Below are 22,976 nucleotides of genomic sequence, written 5' to 3' on the forward strand. Positions count from 1 at the left end.
TTCCCTAACATGATAACTCCATGTTGGGAGGTATCAACATCGCCTGCCATTTCTTGGTTCTGGTCCCTTTATGGGGCGTTTACACTTAGTCGATTTGCGTTCGATTCAGTTGAATTGACGTCACTTTCAACTTAATCGACCGTGTAAACGGGACTTCAACTTAATCGCTTGTTGATCAAAGGCGACTAATCGACTGGCAGCTGAATTAAAAGACGTTCTATTTTCTGTGGTTGAAATAATTGAACACATCCATCAATCTGATTCGGCCTAGTTGCTTCGATTTAGTGGCAAATGCAGCCAGTCGATATAGTCGTGCGACTAAATCGACTAAGTGTAAACGCCCCATTAATGTCGAGTCGTTAATTTTCACCCTATTTGAGTGTTCGAAGTGAGACGGTATGCGATGGTATGCCATACCGTCTCTGGCTTTTCAGTGATAAAAGCGTACCGCCCCTGACTTTTCAGTGATCAAGACATAACGCCACGAGAGATTAGGTGCTAAATACCTTTAATAACTCCGTTTTTTTACCCAGTAATTAACGAATAGCTTTGCACATAAAAAGAGCTTTTTCTTAGGTAGAAATAATCTCTAAGCTGACAACATCGACATCTTTTTCCTACCTTTTGTTTTTAAAATGAGGTGTCTTGAAAGTATTTCATCTAGTTTATATTTCGATGTGCCATATGGAATTGTTTCTTTCGTATGTATGTATGTCTGTCTTTTTGTCTTTTAATATAAATGTCGTGTTTTGAGCATAAGCGGATTTAGAGGTTGTCTGCTGTGGGAGCGATTCTTCCGGGGGTTTGGAATACCCTTCAGTCGAGAGAGGGGTCTGGGAGCTTTTCCGCAGGAAATTGTTAATACAAAAACTGAATTTTTGAGCTTTTTTATGTATAATGCTCTATAATACAGCGTAAGGGGATAGAAAGTTGTTGGTGAGAGACCAAAGTCTCTCCATTCCCCCCCCCCCCCCGTAACTAAACAAAAGCTCTCCAGTGGTTTTCAGTCATTATGTAAATAGAAATGCAATCTTTTGGGTAACATACCCTCACTGTATTTCAACATTTAGATAGCCGGTATGTTGAGCTAAAATCGTAATAAAACATACCACCTCTGCTTTTTTTCCACCTCGAACACTGCCCTATCTCCACCTGTTCTTCATGCCTATTATATATGTTTACAACGATCGACGTTATTTTGCATCTTGTAATCATCTTTAAAGATTCATCTCATTCTTACATCTTTGTCTTTTGAAATCACCGCCTATAATTGCAGGGAAAGCGATCTTCGGTAAGTCAAGAAGATACAGAAGAAGAAGGAGATTGGACGTGTGGTTTTCAGTTTAGAATAAAATATATGTGGGTGCAGGGGACTTAAACAAAATCATATAAATTTCTTTAATAAAATAGTTCATAAATTGCAATGATGTCAATAAAGTAGTTTTCGATTATGTTTTAAGATATGAAATTTTCGTGCTCCTGCTACTGCTATCTTTGAACTCAGGGCTGGCAACGTTGACTGCGTAGGTTGACTTTATGTATGTAAACAGAAAACAGCTGTTCATTTATTGTAAAAGTCCAATGACTTTATAACCAGTGAAAGAATACAAAGATTGGATATCTAATATTTGGATTCACATCAGGTGATAAAAGGTGTATATAAGGTAGTCCAAACAACACGAATTTACTTAAAACTGTAGGCTGTTTTTAAAAATAAATTATTAATCTATCGCTAATGGCTCACATTTTTAAAAATAATATGTCGTTAATGGCTGACATTCTTTATCCTAAGTGATATTATAGCACATCTCTGCGAATGTGGGTCTGAGCTTAATAAAGGTTCTAATCTTCTATTAGGCCATGTGTATAATTAAAAAGAGTTTGTTTGTTTTTGTGTTTAGATGGTTATGTAAGCATGGTGTTTTGTACTATATTAACTCGCTTTCATACTTAAGGTTTTTGAAATAGTTGTTTAAACCGGCATTTGTTCTATTAACACCCGCCAGATTTTAACAAATAGAAGCGACTGTTCAAAAATTACTAATTGCCTGGGAAATCACAGTTTACCTATACTAGGTAATCATTCAAGGGAATTCGTATTGCGACACGGGTAGGCGCACCGTGCGCCGAAAACAGGGCGGTGCTAAGTGTGACGGAGCCAAGCATTAAACGAAACTGATAAATCACAGCCTCCATACAAATTCTCAATTTCCTCAATATAGTCCCTTCGTAATGGTGTAACCTTCCACCCAAGCGTGCGTATCGGAATTTAATCCTTTAAATCCTCTGAGGGTGACAGTCCAGTCTAGTGGACCATAGATTTATAAAATTTACATGCGAAATATCCAATATTACTTTAAAAGTAGAATGTATAATGTTAGTTTCAAAGAAAAATATGGGAATGATAATGTTGAAGTGTTTCCGTTTAACCACGTAATAGGCCATAAGGAAGCTATAATGACCTGAATTGCTATAAAATGCAGTGTGTATAGTTATGATTCGTAACGACAGAAGTGTCGGAAAGCTGTCCGACAAGTGAAGCATCTAGTAACATGAGGAACCTAATCTGTTTCCAGTATCTTCGTTTACGCGTATATCCACCGTCGCTCATGCGCCTGCTCCCTACAGATACACATCCACATGGACCCATCAGTTTCGCCCTGGTCTTGTGCGGGTAAATGAAATTTTTGCTTTTAATGGCCACCATACATAGGTTGGTTGGTGTTTTTTGCACAGTCGTTTTCATAGCATATGCCCTCATGCTATATTTATAATAGCGGTTAGGCCCTCCTAAAACGAATTTGCCCATAGCAATACAACTACTTACATAAGCGATTTATAAGGTGTTGGGAGTTAATTTCATGATGAAAGAAGTATGTATTCATGAATACATATGTGGTCTCGTAAACCGGGCTTCTACTCGATCGAATGCACCAATTCACATGTAACTTTCAATTTTTTGTGTGAGTATTACAGAAGTAAGTCAGCAAATGATGCATTACTTTTTTTTTGGGATACTGATATATGAATTGACTATAGACACTGAAGATTTGCTCCCTAACTCATAATGCCATTTTTATTAGGGATGCTTTCACAAAGGAGTACCTATATTCTGGGAAGAATAACAGAAAAAGCAAGCAAAAGTAGGCGAATAGTATACAGATTGACGCACCTGAAGTACAGTCAAGTGAATGCTATTTGCTGTCACTTAATACATTAAAAAGTGAAATAATCCAGATTCACAATAGTTCAACAAATTCAAGATATATTTTCCTTCACTTTCTTGCTTTACGTGATTCTCTAAGACGTTCTACACACTTATTTTCAAGGCACATTCCGAAATAATTGCTAACAGATTTATAATATACGTGCAAAATTATGTGCCATTAAAACGATTATTCATGCAAAAATCACGACTAACCTGTGCTATGTTCCCACTATAAGCAAGAATTGTATCTATTCTGCGTAAGGATAGGGCGGGCCTGTGATCTGCGCGGAGGTACATCCGTAGAGATCAGGGCGAAACGATTATAGTTATGCGCAAAAACTATTACTTATGCGAATGATACGCCCTAACCTGGGCTAACTCGCTACTACTATCAGCAGTTCGATCGTTGATTTGATTTTGAGTTTAGCATCCCTTTCAACAGCGAGGCTTTGTGAGTCGTGTACCAACAGCTTAAGTCGAATCTGAACTACCTAACTCCCTCCAAAAATTTAACCTTTGCCTCTCATACCAAAGGCACGTCGCTAACCGCTTAACCTCGAGGGGACTTAGCAGTTCGATCGTGCTTGTATATTGTATTTATAAGTACTTTAATGTGTTTTTTGTGTTGGTTTAAGATGTGTGAAATATAGGAAATAACTTGTGCCAAAAACTTATTGTTTGCTGTAAACATTACTATAAGTACTCAGGATTATCAGGGGCCGCGGTGGCTCGCGGTAGAGCGTTCACCTCTGGTGCTTGGGGTCCCGGGTTCGATCCCAACCCCCGCCAAGTGAACTTTGTGGTAGACAAACACCGTGTGCGTGGGTTTTCCTGTTTCCTCCCACTTTCTTCATTCCACTATTTCATTCGTGACTCACTATCACCGTCTCCTTTAGCCTAACCGGCATAAACGTGGGACGTAAAACTCAAAGATTTCATTTCATTTTTTCAGGATTATCAATAGATGTATGACTTCCTATACCGGTACCACTTATAATTGTTTCACACTAGTAATCCTACCCTCACTAACTTTATGGCCTATGGAACCCGGAGGTTCAATGCCACATTCAGAAAAGCTCTTCATTAACTTCTGTCCTTAGCCAACTGGATCCAGTTTCTACTTTGTACTTCTATTTCTGCGAGATTCATTGTACATTGTTCTTCCATCTGCGCCTAGGTCTTCCTAATGGTCGTTTTCCTATTATATTGCCAGTTAAAATTTTATAAGCGTTCCTACTTTTTATTTATTTATTCTGGATACATGACCTGCTCACCTGAGCGTTCTAGACTTAATGACCGTATCAGTTTTCGATAAAGATATAAATTATGCAGTTCCTCGTTACGAAGTTTCCTTCATTCCACATTTCGTTCCTGTTGGCCCGAATATTCGCCTCAGTATTTTATTTTCAAGTCCTTTCAATTTTCTTTTTTTCCTCAGAGTAACGGCCATGATTCGTAACCATACAGAACAACAGGCCCGTGTGCGTGGGTTTTCTCGGGGTTCTCCCGTTTCCTCCCACTTTCTTCATTCCACCATTTCATTCATTTCTCATATTCACCGTCTCCTTTAGCCTAACCGGCATACCCGTGGGACGTAAAACTTATTTTCTAAAAATTAAAAATGTTGAATGACTGAAAATAAAATTTATATTATTTTTGACACAAAACTTGAGTTATGACATGATACTAAAGAAATATCCATACAAATTCTTATCCTACCCTAGGAAATAAAAGTGTAGACAATTTTTAACCCATCTTGGTGTACGAAGAGTTGATACTGAAATTTTCTGTGGAAACCCTCATCTTCGCCACCAACTGTTTATTTTATTTGTAAACGTTACATATTACTGTTTCAATTACATCTCTCAGCTTCTGTTATATAATGAAAAACATTGCCAGTATGGTTAAGCTTATTTGTAACATTCTGAAAAATACACAAACCACACTATGATGGATAATGCGTTACTTTTATGTAGCAAAGTATCGAACTCTAAAATAAAAAGTGTGAGTATGACGAGACAATATATTCCGGAATACGTACAGCAATTTCGGAGAGATACAATAATTTTCAGTCATACCCATATTAAATTTTGGAGTCTCCTTCTTATTTTTTTGTTCTTTTCATTTTAGTTTCGGAAAGGTAGACAAATAATTCTCTGTCTGAGAATGTAATCTAAAATCTGGAAAATGTTCAAATATCCGCAGTTGCAGAACTTCGTTGACTGTAGAGAGAATTCATCTATTCATGTTTGTGGAATGAGGACAATCTAACATATACGGTTTACTGTCAGTAGCATTACAGTACACAGCTGTTACATGAACATTGTTTTCAAGATTTTAGGCTACATCTTCAGAGAATAATTTGCCTATCTTTCCTAAACTAAAACGAAAATAAGGACACTTCAGATCAGTATAAATATGACTGAAAATGACTGTACGTTCAGAATTCTAAAGCGTAGTTTTTAATAAGTTATCAAGAACTGGTATAGCTTCTTCTAATTCAGAAATTCTCAGAATTTAAACAAAGGTATAAACTTAAAATAAATTAATAAAGCTGACGAATAAACGTGCAAAGCCTGGGACTCAGAGCTTTCAACATAACACCCACAGCTGACTTCAATTTGTGAAATGAAATAATTTGTCTTTTCTAAACCAACTATAACGAACAATTTTTCGTTTCCAAAACTAAATCTAAGATAAATTCTTAAACGAATTCAAAAAACATCACTTCGGAAATGCATACTTTCATAGCTATTATTGTCTCATGTATTTTTTCTCTGTCTCTCTCTTTTTGTTTTTAATCTGGAGCAATAATTATATTTTCATATTACAGAAATCTTTCGTATCTTTATGGATTGTAAACACTTGGTTTAAAGAAGCCAGCAGTATTGAAATGAAACTCATTCCTTCCAGCCAGATTATTTCCTGCATATTCCAGTTAACTTCCGTCTTGATATTAGTATGGACAAGTACAGAGATTAGGTAAGCATTTTTAACAACTGAGCAACTAAATAATAATAATAATGCCTTTCTGCTGCTGTGGATGGGTCAAGAATTATGTACTTGGGACTTCGTTTGCTCCCAATGAGTTGGAAACAATTGTATATGTAGAAGTTACAGTGGTTGTATTTTTTGCAAGACAGATAAGGTTATAGAGAAATAAAGAATTTTAATTTAATCAAGTAAGAAAATATATCTGCATAAAAATAAATTGAAATTTACTTTGATTTTTTTTTTTTTCCATTTTTTCCTTTTGTAGTAACAAAGTCGTTTAGAGCCGTACATGCTAAAATTATTTGCTCGACCAACGAAAAACTAGTTTACAGTTCAGTATAGTAAGAAAGGAGAAATTAAAAAGAATAACGCAAAATGGTAGATCATGAATTGCAAGCCATAAGGCACTTCTCTTTTATTATAGAAGCTTAATCGGTTTGTATCCGATTTATTTGGCCATACTGCTGTCATGTGTGTAATTGCACTAGAAACATGAAACCGGCGTCGTTATCAACATGGTGTTTCAGCTTGCAGGTGCCGGAGTGTCCTGTTGGTGCTAGTGAAATGTCGCAAAAAATGAACTGTTCGAAAGGGTACATCATGACTTTTTTCTAGTAACATTTTTCGTACAACCGAATAGGGAGACAGTGTCGAGAAAATTGTTTGATAATTGGAGTGATCACAGCTAAAAATATCGTGACCAGGCATAGACAAATGGAACCCATGTAGAACATTTGTATAACAGAGGCTAGTAGCAAAACTGTCGCTTGAAGTGCTTCTAGAATGCACCACCCCAACGAGATACAGCGCAGAGATTTAATTTGGCCTAGTCTACTTACAGCAACGTCAGTTTTCGACGTCTTGATCTGCGGTGCGTACATAAAGGACTTAGTTTACAAGCTCCTCCTATGCCACATTTCTGAACGTAAGACGAACTCCGCTAACTTTACTGAAGACACTTTTCTGGTTCAGAATATAAAAAGTGTGTGTTACATTGGATAAGGCCTAAATTTGTCTCACGCGTAATGATAACGTTCGGGAATTATGTAGCATGATACCTTTTGCAAGGAATATCCCCAGTTTTACCGCCAGTGCACAGAAACTTTTCCTCCAAAAAAATCATGATTATCTCCAGATACGGTTACAGGGGAAGTTGGAGGTACGCAAGGTGAAAAATAAAATGAAATGAATGGTGGCTACTTCTAGGAATCCACTATGATCCCAATCTATGGGAAAGAAATCCCTCGTTTGTACGTAACCAACAAGAATCAGGTGCGGATCTACATGAACAAAGAGTCCATACCATCACATCGTCCTTCTGATTTTATCATGGCGCAGAGAATCCATGTTATTCCCTTTCATGATAGTGCATAAAGGATGGTTTTCTTTTCATTTAGACTTAAAATGACGTCACCAATATTGCCTCCTCCCATACCCTCCTAGCCTATAAGAAACGCGTAGGTAAAAATGGGATAGAATATGTATGCTTGTGCTCCAACATAGGGTGTTACAGTAGAAATAGGGGTGATAGTCCGTATCGCTGGTAGCAGTCGTTCTTCCAGAAAAAATGTTCCGAGGGGGGGACTGCTGGTACTATTCTATTTATTATTATATTATAGACGTATTATTTTTGTCTCCTCCGAGAGGGCAGTGCCCCCCCCCCAAAAAAAAAAAAAAAAAACAAGTCTGGAAGAAACACTGGCTGGTAGTCCGATAGAACACAACCGGTAATAGCGGCATGGATTTTTATAGGATAAGCGTACTTTGAAAATCGGTCGAATATAACCCGATCAGTCATCTGTATTACGGTAGCGATCCAATTTCGTATTCAAACCGTAAGAATATGACATTCGTAAACCTAAGTGTCAACGGACTCCGAGACAGTCGAGGTTTGGGAAATAATGTAAATGTCGAATATTCATACTTAAATAGTACTATTCGTACACTTGATGACTTCTGAGCTTTTTGATATTGTAAGCAACTGGTTTAGCAGAAAAGTCGAAAATAGGTGATTACGTTAGGCACGATAGTGACAGGAATTTGAGCTTACAACTTCTAAGCGTTGAGATGCCTATTAGTATATTTGCATTATCCCAACAGGATTTTTCGACTTTCTACGATATAACGTTTAGATTATTTGTTTGTGCATACGTGTTGATATTCAACTGTCTCTTAAAATAAGCTACGTTTATGCGTTATATAATACAACTGTCGAACAAACCATAGGATCCTTATGTAGTGATTAATATTATATAAGTGGGATACGAGGTAAGACGTGCGATTTCTCCCCAATCTTTTAATTACCTATTTTGAACGTTTATCAAATTATAAACAGATAGCGCTTTCGTAAGTACTAACAGATATACTTTTCTCGATCAATAAAGATTTATTAATTTTCTTTCCACTACTGGTAGACACTATACTGTAAGTTAGCCGATGACAAAGAAGCTCACTTGACAGAAAACATAATGTACCTAATAAAATAATTCGTGCAACAGTAGGTTTCGAAGTTCCATTACAATACGTGGATACTTCCCCGTTATTTAACCTTCTGTTCTGACTGATAACCTAAATTTTCAGCAGCATTTAAATCTTGGACCAATCGAGATGGAACTCTGTGCTACCCAGTCAGAGTTCTTGCTCGTACATGTGGTAGTCTTTTTGCAAAAGAGAATAGCAATGTTGTGCATGTAAAAAGTTTTTCTAAAAGAATATAATAATTATTATTTTCTGTCTTTCTCTTCTAAATCTTCTAGGGCTGAAATTGAATCAGATGACTTCGAAATATTAATTTTTACGCAGCATTGGCCTCTCACTGTTTGTCTACAGTTAAAGAACGAAAATGTCAATAATACATGTAGGCTGGATAGTTTGAAGGATTTCTGGACGATTCATGGTATTTGGTAAGAAAGTTTTCTGTTCATTAATTACTAGGGAAATGTTGTCACTACTTTTGGTACCTTCTATCCTTGCAAAATATTGATTGCACTTGATACCTTAGATACATACTTTAATATTTTTGAAGGTTAGGGACATGAAATTTGGTATATAGACTTTTCATTTAAAATAATTAAAGACGTGTTTGAGCACTTTTTTAATATTTCCTTTACAAGAAAAAAAGGAGGGGAGGCAAAAAGAATAAGGTTACAGTTGTTAAAATAAGATTGCCATATCTCGAAATTCTAAGTACATTTTGCATGATTGTCCCTGCCTCATTTGGAACAAACTAGATTGGCGAAGTGAATGAAGGGCGGTAATATTTACCGACGAGGATTATTGTGTCATTATATGAAGTTTTTTTTTTTTTTTTTCATTCATTTTGGCGAAAAAGTCGTCACGAAATCCTTGAAAACATTGTGACACTGCGCCCACATGCCACTTCAATCTTGATCCATGCACGTTGTTTGTCTTTCCGAAACAAATTGTTATTGTGCTTACACTTCCTTCCTTTACTTTACGGCACCGTTGCTTTTGACTGAATAACACACAGTCGTTACCATTCGTCTCACATTGCCTTATCATCTATGGAAATCTTGTAATACTGAAACACAGTCCTCTGACGTGAAAACATTGTTGCCACTACTTTTTATTCAACCTATATTTGAAATAAGGATGTCCCAAGAAGAGCAACGGATTTAATGTGCTTAAAAGAATGCCTTTTTTTTAAGAAGAAGAAGAAGAAAGATGTTTTTAGGTAATTACAACGCTGCCAAGTCTGTTTTACACAAAATATCTTGTGATTGGGTTGGTAACACTGCTCTTACAAGGAGCCGTGTGGTGTGGGTTTTGGGCTGGTGGAATAATAGAATAGTACTTTTCAAGACGTGGATGAAAATGGAGAATGGTACCTCAATATGGTTACCACTTTATTTGTAGCTGCATTTGAACGTAATTAATGTGGAACGCAAGTGGTTTCAACAAGATGGCGCTACCTCCCACGAGACGATTGTCTTGCTGTGTGAGAAATTCCCAGGCCAAGTCCTCGTTGGAAGTAATAACCAAAACTAGCCGCCCAGGTCATGCAACATTGCTCCTTGCTACTACTTCCTGTTAGGGTTTCTGAAGTCTCAAAGGTCTGCGCAAATAACCCTGAACAGTACAAGAGCCCAAGGAGAAAACTGAACTTCTACAAGTATGTATAAATTTATTCGAAAGAGTGAAGTCCTGCAAAGCAAGTCATGTGGAGCATATGCCGGATCCCATCTTTCATTCGTAAATCTGAATATGTATTCGTAATGATGTACAAGTATTTACTATTTTGTGATATACAGTATTTTATTAAGCATATTAAATCCGCCACTTTTAATGGTTCACCCGTTAGAAAGATTGCATTATTTTATTTTGAATAAAATAAAGTCTATTTATGTGTTTTGTAATGTTTTCCAGGCCTTCCAACTATAGTAGCCTATATCCTCAGTACTGTAACTCATCGTGGCCTTTTAACGAAACTCAGATTAAACCGCTGGAAGATAGCTTGGAACTCTACTGGCCGAACATTGAAGCTAACAGCCCTGAAACTAGCTTATGGCAACATGAATGGGACAAACACGGCACGTGCGCAACAAGCATTCCTAGTCTTAACAACGAAACGAATTACTTCGGTCAAGGCATTGATTGGCTTAATCAGTTCCAAATGACAAATATATTGTCAAACGCAGGGATTGAACCTAGTCATAACAAAACATACGATCCAATAGTCATATGGAAAACTGTTAAAAAATATTTTGGAAAAGATCCAATATTAGAATGCTATACAGTTCCGGTAAGTATATTAATGTTTCTTTAATGATTGTATTATTGTTTATATGTGGAAAATATGTTTCTTTAAGGTAGAAATGGTTAATTCGTTCACGTGCGAGAACAAAAGGCTTCAGCAACATTTATATTTTCGGATAGCTTTGTATTAGTTACATCTGTAATATTGCATAATACGTAACTATTTGAATCTTTACAAAACTCACTTCCTGTCTTTTCGTATTAAAAAGGCCAAAAGTTTTAATGTTATTAAGAGGTCTGTGCAAAATTTAATCAAACTATAGTGTACATTGTGTATCATCGTTAAAAATAAAACTTACGGAATGCAAAATGTTTATAGCGCGTAGTTGACTGAGGAACAAATTTTTCGTTGTATTGATACCGGCAGTTGCTGTAACCTTAGTTGGATGCGCTAATTTTAAATCTGATATTAATTTTCCTCTTTAAGTTAGTTTTTTTTCAATTTGACATTATAGTTTCCTACCTTAATCAATTTTGTAGCTTGATGCATGTTCTTAAATGAAGTTTAAAGTCAGCATTTTTAATTTAGATGCCGCCTTGTATTTCATCTTATCGAAGATGCACAAAAACATGTAAATATTTCACGATAATCATTACAGTTAAAAAATAAAATAGAGCTACAAAAGCTATTATTGAAGTACTAAACACTATTTAATGTCGTAATATATAAGTACAGAAAACAGCTAATGATGAGAAAAATATATAAGTGGCACGCAGAGTTTCAAATGACTTCTAATGAGACCAAAATTTGCTTTTGTAGCTTTTGTGTTTGTGAACTTGTTCAGGACAATCTCGTTTGATACTCTAGCAGTAATATGTTATCATATTCTTGTCGCGTCCCCTTGATAGCGCTCTTCCATTGACTGCAGAGCTTTTCCTGTTCATCACTTTCATCAAGGTTTTCTAGAAGCTGATCGAATTCACTGTAAAAGAAAAATGCAGTTTTAAACTTATTTACACCGGAGATCGCATGAAGACTATAACATTCTTTCAATCAGAACTTCATAGTAGTCCACCTTTATGTTATCGCGTTTTTTTTTTTTTTTTTTTTTTTTTTTTTTTTTTTTTTTTTACTAGATCCACAGAAGATAGTCATGTAGCCTTTCTTTGCTATCCATTTTCCTTATAAATTTATCCTCACGTACAAGAATGTGAATTTGAGTCAACAAAATGTACCTACTTTAATCTTCTCGAAAGAGAAAGTAGGACAAGCTTACATTATATGTTGAAACTTATATTCTTACCACAAATGAATTGGGAGAACAATTAGAACTGCTCCATAAACTTTACTGCTGTGCAAAACATACTTGTGGCTACACTTAGAACTATCGAGAAATAATCGCCATTCTGCTGAATTATATGAGCTGAAACCTAATTGGCTGACAAGACTTGAGATATTATATCAGTAAACAAAAGCCTTCTGAGATTTTTTTTTTTCGTTGTTGGCCATATGAATTTTCTGTGGAGCGGTACGATACATTTTTCCTTCAGTCTGAATGCTAGTTTCTCAGCTACTTTCGTGGGAAAGCATAAGTTATGCGTTATGCACTCCAGTTAGTTTAACTGCTGCGGGGCTGATGACTGCTTGGTATCATGTGAAGAGTCTTCGGATTCTACAATCATTTCTTCGTATCTCTTATCACAATCCTCGTAGATATCTTCGCCATGTTCACTTGCTTTGTCTTCAGAAGAGGCAACTGGGAATTCCTCAAAGTGCAGGGTCCAGGGTGGGTTGCATTGCTGAGGGAATACTCGGATAGAAGATCGCATACCTATTTTCCGTCCCAACATTTTTAATATTGACCAGACAAAAATACCAGTTCTTTGTGTGGTCTTTGTGCTCTCTCCATACCATCGGGACACGGAAAGTTATACCCTTTCGGTTTCATTTTCATCAATGACGAAGCATGTCCTCACAATTATAACACAATATGCGGAGCCCATTTTTTGTCTTGGTCTCCAAAAAGAACTTCAAAATATGTTTTATATGCACGCCTCACATACTATGTTATATTCTGCTATTGACTGAGAAGTGTGTAGAAACCGCATCTGTAGCAAAAGGCATCAGATTTATTTACACATCTATATCCACTTGAAGAAACCATGATCGAACTGAAAACTAGGAAAAGAAACGATTTGTTACGACCATATACAGTCGTGTCTTTTTTTAAAAAAAAAATTCTTAACCATTACATGTCTGTATGTTTTCGTTTGTTAAGGAAAATAGCAAAAACAAACATCGCGTGGAAAATATCAGGTATATTTGATAACTTAAAGGTTGTTTTTTCCTTCTTTACTTTTTCTTAATTTAGTTAACGTCGGTAAATTACCATGAGCATTGATGACGTTATTATTATTATTATTATTATTATTATTATTATTATTATTATTATTATTATTATTATTATTATTATTATTAGAGTTGTAGTAATAGTAGTAGTGGTAGAAGAAGAAGAAGCAGTGACGATGCCGAAGTAGGAGGGCGTACCTTCGTCCACCGGTTGCCCCCCCCTTCCCCCGACATGCTTTTATTGTAATGTAGGTCAAGTAATATAAAGTCACCCTATTCGATACACAAAAGATAGCTGCCCTCTGAAATATTCTTTGCCCCTCCACTTGTCTCCCCAAAGAAATTAAAACTGCTGTCGTCACTGAGTAAAAGTACCTATTGTTACTGATTAGTGAGAACAATAACTGGATTACAGATTACATTACAAATCAATAATTATTGAAACATAAAGACGGGGAAATGAAGTACGGGGCACGCTAGAATATCTTTCCAGAAAGATCAAAAGCTTCGAATTGTATGAAAACTACGGGTTGCTATGGATTTTCTTCGTATAATATGTACAGGAAAACAGATTTCAGATTTGAAATCACTGATGATGAATTATACAGAAACAGTTAAAAAAAATCTCATGCAACACAAAATGAGAAAAAATATGTTATCTAGTATTATAAATTAGTTAATAATAATGGCGAGGAAAAGAATTTTGTGGAGTTTCACAAATCTTTTGTCATTAAGATTATTAACTGTAAAAACTCTATTTAATTTAGAGTATCTACACTGTGTATTCTTTATTTAAAATGCATGCAATTTCATGAAATAGGCATTTTTTTCAGTATAGTTCGTTGCGTTTTTTAGGTCCTAAGTATCATAGGGTGGTTTCTTAATAAACCGCATAGCTCTGGTGTAAAGAAATATTAGTTTAATCCCAGACCATGTGAGATTGTAATGGAGAACATAGTATCTATGAGTTTTCTTGAAGTTTTCCCATTTTATCCCACTTTTGTCTACTAATTCTTTCATCATTGCTCACAGCCATTTGCCTTTCGAATTCTTTAAGCAACAGGTTATATATGTGAAACGTTAAACTAAATATTTCACTGCACTTTAACAAAAAGGTCCTAAGTATAGAGGAATATTAATTTGTAAAACCTTACCCTACAACAAAAGAAACTCAAGACCTGATTTAGACTAACAAACTACCTCCTGCAGCGTTGCATGTATTCTGTTTCTGAATTTTATGACATGTTCGGCTAGAAGCTTGTAATAGTATGAAATCATTGAAGGTCTAGAAACCTTGAACGTGTGTACAATATCGGCAAATAAACAAGCGAGTTTCGTTTCAGAGTGTGAAACTACAGTAGGCTTCCAAGCTATGCGAACTCAATACTCAAACTTGAAGTAGTACATCCGTTACTACTGTTCCTCGGACGCCGAATCCATATCAAAAAGACATTACTTGCTATTTTTTAATGATATTGCTCTATGGAGATTCAAACGGAAGTGTAATTGATGTCTGTCACTCTCGGTTGCAACAGAAGAATAAAATCAGAGGTGAAGTATATTGTTGGTGCTAAATCCATCTCTCTCTCTCTCTCTCTCTATCTATCTATCTATCTATCTATCTATCTATATCTATCTATCTATCTATTATAGGGAGCTAGCTTGTTTACCAGCGGGAGCTGAGGTAAAGGGGGAAAAATTTCAACAATCTTTCTGCCTGACTCTTGCAATACTCCCTTACCCTCCTATATGTCAGCGTTGCTAGGGTTAAAAATTTGTCACATGAATGTCATTCTGAAGAGTTAGTGTGAGTTGGTTATTTGTTTGTGTGCTGTTGTGGTTGCGGTTTTGTTGCTTATTATTCATTTGACAATACCTTCACAGCGTAAGAGAGGGCAAACTATACACAGCGAAGCTAGAGAAGTAATAAGGAAGGCCATAGTGCAGTGCGACGAAGAAGCGAGGGAGAAAAAACTGAAGCATTTGTTAGCACAGCCTAATTTGCGTGTGTTCACGTATACAGAGATCTTCGATAGGGATTGCATAATTGCATAAACTCTTTGAATTAAGTGAGTATTAGCTGAGTTTTTTTCACAACGCACTGGCAACCCTGCCCAGGACCGTCGAGTGACCGTTTCTTGCCGACGGGGTGGGGAACCTGCTAATCAACACTGAATTCCTCAGCCTTGCATTAAAGCTAGCTCCCTATAATATCTATCTATCTATCTATCTATCTATCTATCTATCTATATATATATATATATATATATATATAAACCTGCTTGTCGCTAATTATTTCCTTTTTATCCATTATGCAATCAGTGTTGTAACTGAAAAATTGTGATTTTCACCACTTCTGGTTTCAATAGATATATAAAAGTCGACACAAAACTCATTCGTAGAACTCAGAATCTGTGTCAGAATATGTTTCTCATATCTCTTACTGTTTCTGCTCTGTGAAAATCAGTATTGAAACCCGAAGTGCTAGTAAATTTCTACCACTTCCGGTTTTGGTAGACTGTTGCAGTTGGTAATATGTTCTCTTGAGGCACTGAACCTTTGCAAAAGAACACCGCTTGTCAGTATCTGTCACCCTTTTTATTCTATGGCGATGAAGATTAAAGTAAGAAATGGTTGGTTTCTACTGCTTCTGATTTGAATGGAACTAATGGACGAGAGTGGACCTATTCTTGGTACGCAGAATCGATTGCAAGAAACCGCTTCTCGATATCTCTTACCATTTTTGCTCTATGAAAATCAATATTGAAACCGGAAGTACTAGTTAATTTGAAACACTTCTGAATTCTGTAGAGTGTTACGGGTGTTTTTTTAAGACGCTGAATCAATTGTTGCTATTTATTACTGTTTCTGTTCTATAGCGATGAACGTTAAAACCGGAAATATTTATTTATTTATACCACTTTCGGTTTAAATAAAGGGTTAACGGAGGAGATGGAATCTATTGTTGGGAGGCTGAATCGATTGAAAATAATAATAATAATATAATAAAAGATTCTTAGAATCATTTACCGTTTTTGCTCTTTGTAGCATATTTGAGCTATTTCCGATCTCTGTAGAGTGTTGCAGGTTACGATGATATATTCTCTTGAGACGCTGAACCAATTGAAAAAAAAAAAAAAAAAAAAAACGCTTGCCGCTATCTGTTAAACGTTTTTGTTCTGTGGCAATAAATGCGGAAGATAGAAATGGTTGATTTCTGCTACTTCCGACTTGAATAGAGTGTTAGCTTAAGATATGGAATCTATTCCTGAGACGTTGAATCGATTGCAAAAAACCGCTTCTCGATATATCTTTCCATTTTTGCTCTAATACCTCTCAACAAACGCATGGACGGACGAACATAGACGTTCTATTAGACTTCCGACAATTATGCATAGCATAGTTTGGAAGTCGAATAATATAGGTATTGGCAGTATGAATGAAAATGTGTATAACAACAGATATAGTTTAGTGTATATAAAACCACCTTGACATGTTCTATGTGACGTCATAGAATCATGCTGTAACACTAATACGGTGAATAAGAAAATATTTGTTATTGTTTATTATATAGAATTATTAAATATTTTGACATGTACTGTATGTACAAATGTACAATATGATGGTCGCTTAAACGCTAAATAAATAAATAATAAGACTAACCTTTTATGCCTTAATTTAAAACAAATAGGGTACAGCCGATGTTTTGAAGCCAGGTAAGAAGAGGTATGTACATTTATTTTGAATCAAACAGTTTTCGTTATTTCATCGATACTATATTTCTATTGGTGCATACTATATTCTATTGGTGCTTTAGGGCTAGGTGGTAGAACAGCCTTAGCTGAACCTCGTCCTCAATAAAGATTTATTATTATTATTATTATTATTATTTATTTATTTATTTATTTATTTATTTATTTATTTATTTATTTATTTATTTATTTATTTATTTATTTATTTATTGAACAAATTCCCAGATACAGCATAATTGTGCCATTTTACACAGGGAAATGTCAACAAGCGAAAAAAAAGAGAAAAAAGAAAAAGAATTAAAAAATAAACAACAACAATAACATCAATAGTATTAACAAAGAGTGCACAAGTAATATTATTTAGCCAGCACGCGTTTTATTGCTCTTTCAAACACCGGGTAGCTCGAAAAAATGTCCACCTCACTTGTTAGATTATTATAATAGTTGGGTACTCGGTGAAAAAAGAGACCTCTGTATAATTGTCAACCTAGGGCGTGCAAGATGGAATAGGTAGGTATTCCGGGTTTTGCGGGAAGGGACATGTAAGGATAGTTGTTGAATTAGGGTTTCTGATCTTAGGTTCCCATTTACAATCTTTTGAAGAAACTTCAAATCAGAGTTATTTCTGCGTACTTCCGGCGTCTGGATATTAAGATATCGCAAAATTTCCTCCTTAGGTAATATTCGAAGTGCGGGAACACGAAAACGTACTATTGCAATAAAGAAATTGAGAACAGACTCAAGTCTAGAGAGAGGTGTAAGTGCGGCCATGGCCCATATGGGAGAGCAGTATTCGATCTTGGGTGCTATTAGAGTTTTATAGAATGTTGTTAATGATGCTACAGTACGTAGTTCAGTGAATCGGTAAAGAAGCCCCAGCATACGCATTGATTTCTTAACTATTGAGGAGATGTGGTCAGAGAACGAGAGTTTCGAATCAAAGATGACACCAAGATCATTATGACTGGCAGAATGTGTTATAGGGGAATCGTTAATATGGTATTTGGAGGGAACAGGATACTTTTTCAGAGTAATTGTAATAGCGTCACATTTCTTACTGTTAAGTTTCAATTGCCATATTTCACACCAGTCTACAAGATAATTTATGTCTTCCTGTAGGGCAATTGTGTCATGGAAACATGATATTTCTCTATATAATTTGCAATCGTCAGCAAAAAGCAAAAGGCCACTAGGATTAACTGATACGTAAGAGTAGAAATCGTCCATATACAGGACAAATAGCAGGGGCCTTAGTACGCTTCCCTGAGACACCCCCGAGATCACAGGTTGGGGGTTAGAAGTCGCCCCTGAAATAACAACTTTCTGTTTACGGCCCTTTAGATAACTGGTAATTAAAGAGAGAAATTTACCATGTACATTAAACCTATTGGAAAGCTTGTGGAGAAGAAGAATGTGACTGACAGAATCAAAGGCCTTTGACAGATCAAAATAAATGACATCTAATTGAGTATTGTTATTTATACATTGAACTGCACACGAAAGAAGAGTACTTAAGTTTGTGAGACTTGAGCTTTTCGGTAGAAAGCCATGCTGAGAGGTGTGAATGTAAGGTGACGTGAATTTGAGAAGCCTGTCTTTGATATTTTTTCGCAGATAATAGATATTACAGAAAGAAGAGATATTGGCCTATAGGAGAATACTTGATCTTTAAGTCCTGATTTATATATTGGGGTCACATGAGCTAGTTTCCAGCTGGTGGGATAATATCCTTCTCTGAAGCATCTATTGAATAGGATGGATAAAGGAACTGAAATAGCTGAAGCAGTTTTGTTAAGATAGAGAGAGCCAATGTTGTCGGGCCCAAGAGATCTATGTGGAGAAAGCGACTGCAAGAGAACCAAAACCTCACCCGGGGTGGTAGAGAGGTCTGATAAGGTGTTAGTACAAATGGGGAGGAGAGGGGGAAGATGGGTTGTAGGGGGAAAGGCGGTAAATGTTTTACAGAAGTAGTTATTAAAAAGGTCGGGTCTCTCACCATCACTAGCTTCAAAATTCTCGTCATGAACTGTTGCTGGTATGCCGGGAGATTTCGATCGAGATTTAATTACAGTTCAAAATAGTTTAGGGTTGCTAACAGTAAAATCACCAATTGAGTCCATGTATTCAAAGTACTTACGTCGCTGTACCTTCTTCGTAAAGCTTCTAATTTTAGCGAATTGTTTGTATGTGTAGTCACTCGGATGTGACTTCCATAGATTCCAGGCAACCTTTTTGTTTTTAAGAAGATCACGCAGCTCATTGTCGAACCAGACCGGAAACTTCTTCGATTTTGATATTTTTACAGGGACAAAATCCTTTATAGTTGAGTGGACAACAGATGTGAATAGGTCCACCGCCTCGTCGACAGATCCTGTCTCCAACAAACACCAAGGAAAGAGTTCAATAGCCCGACAGATGTCACCCCAGGGGGCTTTCTTCCAAAGAAGTTGTGACCTACTTTTAAGGGGCTGGTTTGTAGTACTGGAGGGGAAGAAATTGAATGAAACATCCAAGGAATCGTGGTCCGAGGGAAAGAGATTTCTGCATGGAACAATACGACGAGGTTCTAAGTTAGAGAGAACATAATCCAGATTGCTTTTTTTGCGGGTATTATGCATATTGTGCTGACCTAGTCCAAGTCCATGAATAAAATTGTCCATGAAATAATTGTCATTTCCGTCTTTAGAGATGCCATGCTTATTGTCCTGCCACGTGATGGAGAGGTTGAAATCACCCAATAGGATAACGTCACCGAGTGATAATGCTTGTAACAGTGAGAAGCTTGTAACAAGCTTCTAAGATGTACTGAGGAGTGTTCTTGTGCGGTCTATAGAAGCACCCAATAAACACAGAGCTACATTTTGAAATAAACACTTCCACCCAAATAATTTCACAATTCCGTTCAAGATCCAATCTTCTCTTGCTCTTCCACTTATTATTTATACAGATCATCACTCCACCTCCACGAGTTATGCTGTCTTTACGAAAGATGGAGAAATTATTTGAGAAAGTAAGTTCACTGTCGTTCACAGATTTATTGAGCCATGATTCAGTCACTGCAAGGCAATCCAGTTCCATTATCTCGCCTAGGTTGATTGAGCATTCGAGTAATTTGTTTTTAATACTACGAACATTCTGGTAATAAATATTAAAAGCACTGGTGGAGTCTGGACCAGATGGGCCAGGGTTTATGTGAATATCACCACAAAGCAAGAGAAGATAAAAGAGAATGAGGTACTGTTTTTTTTTTTTTTTTTTTTTGTTTTTGAACCATACCTTGTCACACAGTCACTGGTAGTTCCTCTGTCACTTTCAGTTGAAGCTAAAAATGCACATGGCGGTCTTCTTGGTATGCAAGCAGCAGCAATGTAATGGAAGGATCTTTCATTGCACTTCAGTTCATGTTTCATTGGCAACACTACACTTGGGAAAGTCACAACACCGAAGGAATATGACGACACCAGAACACGCACCCGAACACCACACACAACCATCAAAAAAGGTAAAAAATAAGAGCACCACTTTGCATCGACCTGGAGCCTGACGCCATCTTGTACACTATTATTATATAAAACTTATTAGTAGCATTTTATAGCATTTATTCATAATAAATTACAATTAATATGACGATGAAACTTCCATAGGTACAGATACATTAACGTATCTGTCGTTTACATTGAACTGTTGTACCATTAAAAAAAAAAAAAATCATAGACTTGAAATATATAATTTTTATCAAGATATACAGGGTGTTTCAAAACAACAAGAACAACGTTTGGGAGGTAATTCTTAACATCAAGATAATATCAAATGTATAGACCAACCTAGGTGCAGAAATCCGTCATTCCGGAGTTATATGCTGCCGAAAACATGAAAAATTGAACTTTAAAGGTTCATAGCTCCAAAACTATGGGACCTACCGTTGTCGGATCAAGACTTCACTTAGAAACTAATATGTGCGCTATCCAAAATTCCATGTTTGAGAATCCTGCGGTACTCACGCAGAAAGAGGGAGTTTGGTTACGGGCATATAATTTGAAGTACTCACCAAGTATCTCTATAAAAATTGTAGCGGAAGTACTGCAGGACTCTGAAACATGGATAATTGAATAGGACACATACTAGTTCTCATGTGAAGTCTTGTACTAGTTCCTAAGTGAAGTCTTGACTACGATAGATCCTACAGTATTGGAGCTATGGACCTTCAAAGTTCAGTTTTTTCATGTTTTCGGCAGCCTATAACTCCGAAATGACGGATTTCTGCACCCAGGTTGGTTCATACTTTTTGTCTTATCTTGGTGTCAGGAATCGCTTCCCAAACGTTGTTGTTGTTGTTTTGAAACACCCTGTATATTATTATTTATGATCCGCGTTAAATCGAAGCTCTTAATCCATATTAGTGTATCCACTTCTGCTCGTTTTAAGCATCATATTATTATACTGCTTTTAGAATTACGTTTCTCCTTTTTTTTTCCTCCTAGGACACTAAAGAGGTATATCTCTTTGAGTTAAGAATATGTTTTACCAAAGATCTTCAACCAACTGACTGTGATGAGACGAAGACACATGAAAATGGAGCTCCTATATTCAATTGCCCACATAATCGTCAGGTGAATTATCCAAATATAATATCGTTAGCTGAGCGTATTGAACCAGCTTATCATGAGCATTGGCTAATATCAACGTTAAACTTAATACGTTGGATAGATTGGGTAACATTTTAAGTAATCTTTTATAATTGGATAAAGTGCTCAAAGTATTTAAGTAAAATGAAAATAACAAAGTTGAAAAATAAAATACTTATAACTTCTGGGAATAGAGGAACGTGGTTCACAGTATACTTGAGCTGTTTACATGGTAGTCATTGTGAAGTGTATGGAGAATATGTTTAAAATATTAAGTATGATGTTTCGTAAAGACCTTAGACATTTGTATCAGTAATGAAATAAAAACAATTTCAACTTGCACACATTAAAAGCACTATTTGTCTTGCAGCAAGAAAAGGGGAAGTATGCCAAACTTAATATTTGAAATACAACTAATAGTAAGAAAATTTATTAGTAGTAGTTCATCTTGATCGTATAATTAGTTGATCTATATTGAGAACCACGTTTCTTCATTTTAAATAATTGTAACAGTTTCGTTGATCAACTTCGGTAGTGCCTTCCCTACACATCTTGTCATATAATGATAAAAAGGACGGCTACAAATAGTAAGCAAAAAACGTAACATATTACTAAGTACATTCACACAAGTTCCTTCTTTTTAGTAAGTTTTGATTTCACACAGCTACTTATCAGATGGGTCTGAGCTCATTGATGAGATGAGTTATTAAAACAAATTGTAAGTTGTAGGTTGTAAGGAGAACATTTAGAGGAATAACTTGTCCCTTTAAATAAAACCAATGTCAAAATTCATCAACAAAACATATCAATTTTCAAAATCGTTTTCTGTTACATGTATTCAGGTTGCGAATGCCCAAATTAAGCGTAGTATCCCTTAATGAATTGTAAGAATTTCTTATAGTATTTATCATAGAATTGAGTAAAATATTGACTATGTTAATTTTGTGTTTGCTTTCGAATAGCTGTTTCGATAATTCTCGTTGTCGTACAGAAAGTGAAAATGTCAATGAGAGTATAGGAGATTGTGAATGTCAAAATAAATACGTTGAAAAAAAAAAAAAAAAAAAAAAACCTATGTTCAGGACTAAAGAAAACTTGTCGGCTGTCAGAGAACCTAGAAATTACGAAAACATAAATTTCATGGTTATCGGAATTGTTCGTAACTAAACACAAAATTCACACTGATCACAGTGAGTATTGTACATAAGCCTATTGTATTTTGTTGTTCCTGATGAAAAATCATAGAACCTTGTGTTAAAAATGTACTGTTATCTGCTATTGTCTCCACGATAGTGGTGGCTTCTTAATCCACGTGGTCTTAGTTTGTATTT

The 22,976-nt window shown here is 35.9% G+C and overlaps 1 protein-coding gene across 3 annotated transcripts; it reads left to right on the forward strand.

Moving 5' to 3' along the window:
* The first annotated feature begins 1,527 nt into the window (after nt 1-1,527).
* On the forward strand, nt 1,528-22,716 carry RNaseX25 (Ribonuclease X25). Of its 3 annotated transcripts, none has more exons than XM_081765163.1 (5): nt 1,528-1,643; nt 6,042-6,190; nt 8,959-9,105; nt 10,589-10,964; nt 21,502-22,716. In XM_081765163.1, exons 2-5 carry the CDS (start codon nt 6,102-6,104, stop codon nt 21,742-21,744), a joined length of 855 nt encoding a protein of 284 aa, XP_081621289.1. In that variant the 5' UTR covers nt 1,528-1,643; nt 6,042-6,101; the 3' UTR covers nt 21,745-22,716. The 3 variants fall into 3 exon arrangements, with proteins under 3 accessions (XP_081621289.1, XP_081621291.1, XP_081621290.1); XM_081765165.1 differs by having other exon boundaries at nt 1,530-1,653; XM_081765164.1 differs by having other exon boundaries at nt 1,538-1,664.
* The last annotated feature ends 260 nt before the right edge of the window (nt 22,717-22,976 follow it).

Source organism: Thermobia domestica, chromosome 7 (assembly GCF_964235325.1).
Source record: "Thermobia domestica chromosome 7, izTheDome1.hap1.1, whole genome shotgun sequence".
NCBI classification, from domain to species: domain Eukaryota; kingdom Metazoa; phylum Arthropoda; class Insecta; order Zygentoma; family Lepismatidae; genus Thermobia; species Thermobia domestica.